Source organism: Onychostruthus taczanowskii, unplaced genomic scaffold (genome assembly GCF_017590055.1).
Source record: "Onychostruthus taczanowskii isolate IOZ18803 unplaced genomic scaffold, ASM1759005v1 scaffold57, whole genome shotgun sequence".
NCBI lineage: Eukaryota > Metazoa > Chordata > Aves > Passeriformes > Passeridae > Onychostruthus > Onychostruthus taczanowskii.
This window is the reverse complement of record NW_024503346.1, coordinates 1,296,254-1,303,371: the sequence shown is the minus strand read 5'-3', so window position 1 is coordinate 1,303,371 and position 7,118 is coordinate 1,296,254. Positions and strand designations below refer to the sequence as shown.

Below are 7,118 nucleotides of genomic sequence, written 5' to 3'. Positions count from 1 at the left end.
GGCGAGCTGCGCGCCTTGGGCCGGACAGGAGCGCTCAGCGCGGAGCTGTGAGGCTGGGAGAGAACGGGAAACCAGAGCGGGATGCCGGGGAAAGGGCACGACGGGGAAAGGGCAGAGCAGGCGACGGCCGAGGCCGGGGCAGGGCGTGGCAGATCAGGGCGTGGCTGGGCGTGGCAGATCAGGGCGTGGTTGCCCTGCCCTGCCCGGTCCGGGGCGGAGCGGACCCGACTCCCCCTGACCCCAGCCGGCCCCGCGGATCCGCGGTGTGCGGGCGCTCGGTGCGGGGCCGGCGGAGCATCCCCGGCCGCGCGGAGCGGCGGTGCCGGGAGCCGCCGGGCCGGCCCCTCGGCGGTGCCGCCAGACGGCGGCGGCCGGGCTGGGCGCTGCCGGCAGCCGGAGCATCCATCCCCCGCTCCGCTCCGCCCCGCAGCCGCGGCCATGACCGACAACATCCCGCTGCAGCCGGTGCGGCAGAAGAAGCGCATGGACAGCAAGCACCGCGGCGGGTGAGGGGCGGCGAGACCCCCGGGGCGGCGGCGGGGCCGCGCTCGGGGTGCGCGGGGCGGGGGCGGCGGCGGGCTGAGCCCGGCTGGGAGGAGAGGAGGAGGATGAGGATGAGGCAGGCGGGCGCTGACAGGTTGCTCCTGACGCCATTGCCGCGGCACGCCCGGCGCAGGGCAGGATGCAGGCGGGCTGCGGGAGCGGGGACAGCCCCGGCCCGGCCCGGCCTTCAGCGCCGGAGCCGCGGACACGGCGGGGCAGCAGCGCCCGGAGGGGCCGGACCGGGCGGGGGCCGTGTCACCGCGGCCGTGTCACCGCGGCAGTGTCACCGCGGCCGTGTCACCGCCGCGCCCGCTCCTGCTTGTCACGGTCCATCCCCGCTGTGGCGCACGGCCCGGGCTGCAGAATCCCCGGCCTTGGAAGAGCGCAGCACCAGCGGCGGTGCGTGTAACAAAGGCCCGGCTCCATGAACTGTATCAGCTCGGCAATACAATATCCTTGGGCGATGTTGCCGTAGCCCGGGTGTGCGATGCGTCCCTAAAGGAGACGCGGGGATATGTTTATACCGGTGTTGCCTTGCAGGAAGGTAAATAAGGAAAATGGTTTTCCGGTAGTCTTCCATTACGGGATTTTACCACGGTGCAGACAGGTTGGTTTGCACAGCAAGGTGTGCGTGGTGTCCAAGTCACCTGGCTGTCAGCTGTCACAGCATTTCATTCATCCCTGGAGAGTTTGGGTTTCTTAAATGTGGCGAGTGATGCTAGCAAAATAAACCAAAATATTGAAAGAAATCTTCACCGTTAGAGCAAGGGGAAATATACACGTTTGCCCTGTTTATGTTTTTGGCTGGTAGTTTGTGTTCGGAGTGCTGAAAGTGACATTGTTGCACACAGTTCATTCAGCATTAGGTCTGTTCCTTGTTGTCAGGTTGCTGGTGGTGCTGTGGCAGTAGCAGGGCAGGGAGGTGTGTGTGATGCAGCAGCAATCCCTGTGCCTGTGTCACATGCACCGCTGAGCAAGTGCCACAAGGTGCAGCCACCGTGGCCTCGCCTTTGGTGACGTGATTGAAGGGAGCGGGGAGAGGTGAGGGGCTGGGAAATCTCTCAAAGCTGCTCGAGTGGATTCTTTCCTGGAGTTCTGTAGTCTCCAGCAGGAGCCTCCTGGGTGTTCCAGTGTGGTTAGTGCTGCCTAGCAGAACCTGCCCTCTGCTAACCCGAGCCATGGTTCATTGCCTGTGGATTCTGCCTGATTAGCAGCCACTGAGAGGCTTTCCAGTGGTGGCAGAAAATTCCAGCGGCACGGGAAGGAAGCTTGCCTAGGGCTTTTACTCAATAGCAGTTGAAATAAATTGGATTTGGGGTTTCTGTTTGGTGCAGTAATTGTTTGAGGGTGGGATTTGTCATATATGTGGAGCCCTTGTTTTAGTGATGTGATCTCTTGGTATTTGATCAAGTGCTGGATAGCAAAGCATTGAAGTCGAGCCAATGCAAACCAGTGTTAGAAACCATAGAATAAATCACCCAGCAAGTCAAGGGGTCCCTGGTGTCACAGCCAGAATGGAGTCCTGGGAATCTTAAGCCATAATCAAGGCCTTCTTTTTTCTGTTCCCTCTGAGGAAAAGCCCACACTAAAGCCATCCAGTTTATGTTCCTCGATGCAGATGAAAACCAGGATGGGTAAGTGTCATGGTTCATTGCCTGTGGATTCTGCCTGATTAGCAGCCACTGAGAGGCTTTCCAGTGGTGGCAGAAAATTCCAGCGGCACGGGAAGGAAGCTTGCCTAGGGCTTTTACTCAATAGCAGTTGAAATAAATTGGATTTGGGGTTTCTGTTTGGTGCAGTAATTGTTTGAGGGTGGGATTTGTCATATATGTGGAGCCCTTGTTTTAGTGATGTGATCTCTTGGTATTTGATCAAGTGCTGGATAGCAAAGCATTGAAGTCGAGCCAATGCAAACCAGTGTTAGAAACCATAGAATAAATCACCCAGCAAGTCAAGGGGTCCCTGGTGTCACAGCCAGAATGGAGTCCTGGGAATCCTAAGCCATAATCAAGGCCTTCTTTTTTCTGTTCCCTCTGAGGAAAAGCCCACACTAAAGCCATCCAATTTATGTTCCTCGATGCATATGAAAACCAGGATGGGTGAGTGCTGATGGGCTTCACTTCAGCATAGCCCCAGCAGTGGGGGTGAGAAAACCAGGATGGGTAAGTGTTGATGGGCTTCACTTCAGCATAGCCCCAGCTGGTTTCTGCTGTGGGGGTTCCCCAGCAGTGGGGGTGAATTTTCAGATAGATTTTTGTTGGTGTGGTCTTCTGGAGTGGGGAGCAGATTTCTGGTCATGAATGTCTCTATAGAAATCTTGGTTTCTGTTGAAATAAAAGCGAGAAATGGCTGATTCACCTGTAGGGCAGGTGCCATCCAGCAAGGCTTTCATTACCCTCAGCTTCTGGCAGGCTTTGAAAGGAAGCCAGGGAGGAGCTGGCTCAGGAGCCTTGCAGAGATGAGTGATGGCTCAGGCAGCTCAGGTCTGTGTTGGAGAGAAGCCACGAGCTTCAGGAGCCGAGTGGGAGAGTGGGGATCTGTTCCTGAGCACAGCTTCAGAGGGGCTCTTCTTGCTGCCACCAAGGGCTCTGAGTTCCCGTGCTGTGCCCTGAATTCAGCCCTTTTCATCCCAAGGCTCTGCAGCCCTCTGGAAAGCCCTGTGAGCACTGTGCCCGTGGGGAGGGAAGGATGGCAGGAGCTGCAGAGATGGTGGGATGGGAGTGAGCCCGAGCTGCTGGGGTCCCAGTCCTGCCAGGGAGGTTCCTGGAGCACCCCGGGTGCTCTGCTCAGCACATGACACAAGTTCTCCCCTAAATAGCTCGTGGTGTCAGTCCTCAATCCTGCCAGGCTCCTTTTAAAGCAGCAAACTGCTGTGCTCATGCAGCTGCTGCCGTGGGAAAGGCCTGCATCCAGAGCTGCAAGGAAGGAGAGGGAAGGAGGAGCTTTACAGGAACACTTGGTGAGGCTGTGCCATTTGCTGCCTGTGTACTCTGGCTCCGTTTAAAATGGCAAATTCCATTTCAGAGTCAACAGAGAGGGGTGGCAGCTCCTGCCCTGGGAGAGCCTGTGTGGGTGTGCCTTGGCACTGCAGCCTGGGGCTGGGCTGCCTTCCCACAGCAGGGAATTGCAGGAATTGCAGCTCTCCTGGCCCCTTCCAGAGCCATGCCAGCTGCATGGCCTGCAGCAGGAATGTTCCAGAATGTTTCACGTGCAGGTGCATAAAAGGGTGAAGTGGTGGTGCATGGCTCTGGTTTTCTTTAGCCATGGAAAATTTGTTTTGGAATGATGTCAGGTGGGGGTTGGTTTGTGTGTTAGAGGGTCACAGAAACAAAATCTGAGAAATGAGCTCGGTTTAGAAGTGATTAAATGTGTCAGTGAACTTCAGCACTTATCTGACAAATGCCACATCAGAACATGATTGGTTGTAGGTTTGCACACCTACAAACGTGGCATTTTTTTCCCACTGGCTTTGTTTTACATGGGAGTATTTTTCATTTGATCTTCGTTCTCCATCAAACAAGTTACATTTATAAATGAAACCTGCTTCTTGCTAGTGGCTGTTCACCTGGCAGCTGGCACTCACTCTGCTGTGTTCCTGCCTCTTACATCACCTCTGGGAACGTGGTTTTGTGAGCAAATAAAATCCCAGGTGAAGTGCAGAGCAGACCTGTTCTTCAGTTCCTGCTGTTCGTTTGGATCCCTCTGCAGATTAAGGGCAGCTTCACTTACAGCACTGAGCTTCAGGTACAGTTTGCATCCTGAGGGATTCTTTTCAGTGGTTGTGACTCTGTTTGAGGATTTGTGAGTTTGTTTCCCATTGTTATTTTTGCCAAGTTGTGATTTGAAATGTCAATTGCACAGTGCTGTATAAGCTGACCCATATAAGCTGTTTTTATGTATTTTTCCTGGTCTTTCTGTAAGGTGATAATTTTTAAAGCCCATTATTTACCCTCACTTGCTAGTTTTCTATACTTCAAGGTTATTGCAGGATTGTTTTTCAGTTCTTCAGCTGCAAAATGGAGAAGGAGAAATGTTTAGGAACATGTTCCCAAACTTTTACAGAAACTGTTTACATTTCTGTAACATTGTGATTCCTATTCTTGGAAAGTGCACATTAATTTTATCAGCGTTTCTCAGCAGCAATGTCAGCTCTCATCTGTTTTTCTGGACAATCTTTCCCTTTCCAGGATGCAATCTTTAGATTTCATGATGGAAAATGTTTTATTATTCCTACTAATGCAAATAATTCCCTGCCAGAAACTTCCTCCTGTGCCACTGCCTTTGCTCTGAGCAGGGAATTTTGTAGTAATGAAGCAGCCCCTTCCCTCATCACCTGCATCTCTAAGCTGTTGACTTAAAAATAGGGGTGGTAGCCAGAGAAACAGCAGATCACAGAACTACACAGTGCCTGCAAAATTCTTGCAGGGAGGAACAGATAAATTACCTGGAAAAAGCTGACAGCTCCAGTAAAAGGACTTGTTATTTAATGGGCACCAAAGCTAATCTGAAAACACATTTGTATGTGCTCAGAGTGCTCTGTTTCTCATGCCCATAGGAATAGATTTTTCTTTTTTAACATTAAGATTATTCAGTTTGCAGAGGAGAAAGAGAAAAGGAGAACTAATGATCTTATTGATTCTTCCCCAGTGAAGTTTAAGACTTCATTGAAAAGTTTAAAAATAATTAAAAATTAAGGTAATTTGCTGCCTATGGGAGGAGTGATAAACTTCTGCCTGGAAGAATGAGCACATGGTTCTGTGCTTGAGAAATTGCTCTGTTCTTACCAAAACTTCATTTTTAACTTATTTCAGCAATTCATGGGCTGTTGTTGTGAGCAGTTTTTGTGAGACAACATTCCTGCTGGAGCAGGCTTTGGGTGGTGGATTGCTCTGTGCCCACAGGAGGGAAAACACAGTCACAGAGTGCTGAGGGTTAAACACCAGCACTGGGGTAGAGTTGGCGCCTTCAGAACAAAAACCCTGGAACGTTTTTGGGGTAAAAGTCAGGATTTGCTGCCAGGATTTTCCTCCCTGGCACGGGAGCTCCTGGCTGAGGCTGCAGCCCTGGGCTGTGATGCAATGGGATTCCCGAGAGCTGAGGAACCTCCCCAGCTCCAGTGGTGCAACCTGGGGCTGCCACTGCTGGTTGTAGCATTGTGTTCATTGGGAATTTTCAAATGAAATACTTTACAGAAACTAAGGCTGTGGAGGAGACTCCCAGAAGAAATTCTGGATGTTCTTTACTCGGGCATCCATGCTCCTGATATTTGCCTTCAAACCTTGCTAGGCAGGAAGTTTTTCTTTTGTTTGTCTAATTAGGTTTTCAGTTTGCTTTCCCTGTAATTCAGGAGCTTGCAAAAACTGACTCCAGCCAGGCAGGGATTTCACAAACCTGTTATTTTTACTCAGCAGATTCTCCCATGCCCTTTCTTGCTTGTTCTTGGAGCTGCATTATTTTTAGGTTGTTTCTCAGCCCTGTAGTAGCACAGCATTTGTAAATTACCATTCTTACAGCACCAAGTGTGTTTGTGGGGGAAATGCTGCCAGGGGTCACCCTATTGTAAATATTATGATATATTTACACCCTATTGTAAATATTATGATATTGTAAATATTATGATAAATATTGTGGGGCTATTTTGCTGTTGAGTACAATCCTTGTAAGAGGCCCAGCCTCAAAAATAAACAAAGGTAAATGGTTTCAGCTGTCTGATTGCAAGGACTGACTGATTTTTCCTTACTGGAAAGCACATTGTAATGAAATAGGCTGGTGGATACCAGGTTTGATCCCTTGGTTAGAGCTTCATTTGGAGCTTTTTCTCCTTTGTGAAAGAAGGAAAACCACATTTTTTTCCCTTTTTTCTTTGGAGCATATCTATATTCCGTTGGAATCCAAATACTACCATTTCCAGTAGTTTCTGTTCAAATATATTTGGGATGCAAGTGGCTGTTTGTCTTAGGTCTTCACCTGAAAACTTTAAAGCAAACTGCAATTGAAAGGTATCCAGCTCATGAAATACACATCTATACCTGAGCATGAGACCCTCTCCAGTTATTTCTCTGCAGTCACTGGATTTAGGTGTTCACTGCTCTCATGCTGTTGGAGGGGAGGGTTTGGCTTGGCCTGGAGCTGCAGGAGGCTCTGGGCAGCATGCAGAGGTGCTGATTGCAGCCCCTGTGGGTCTCTGCTCCTGCAGCACTCTGTGCAGGGCTTTGCTGCCTCAAAGCTCCTTTCAGAAGAAAATCACCTTCCCTGTGCTTGGGGGGCATCTCTGCACTGAGGCTTAGATTGTTCCTGGCACACACTGGAGAAAATCCACATTTCAGGGCTTGTCTGAGACTCTTCATGAAATAGAATAATGTCCAAATAGTTTGATTAAGCAGGAGTGCTTTTGTGTAGTTCTAAAAGCCTGTGAGAATTCATCTTGCCATTCAGGCTGGTGGAGCGAAGGGCTGTGCCTGCTCAGGGAGCCCTGCATCATGTGGTGACACCTCTTTATTTCTGGAAGCAAAGTTGAGTTTTAGTCTCCTTCTGTACTCAGGGAACTGACTTAACTGATAACACTTCTTTCTATT

The 7,118-nt window shown here is 50.6% G+C and overlaps 1 protein-coding gene across 2 annotated transcripts in view; it reads left to right on the top strand.

The window, feature by feature from the left end:
* The first annotated feature begins 349 nt into the window (after window positions 1-349).
* Window positions 350-7,118, top strand: part of ATP9A (ATPase phospholipid transporting 9A (putative)) — a 47,781-nt gene continuing 41,012 nt past the window's right edge. For both annotated transcript variants that reach the window (XM_041417876.1, XM_041417875.1), the window contains exon 1: window positions 350-506. In XM_041417876.1, coding sequence (XP_041273810.1) covers window positions 439-506 — 68 coding nt within the window. In that variant the 5' untranslated portion in view covers window positions 350-438. The remainder of the gene's footprint in view (window positions 507-7,118) is intronic.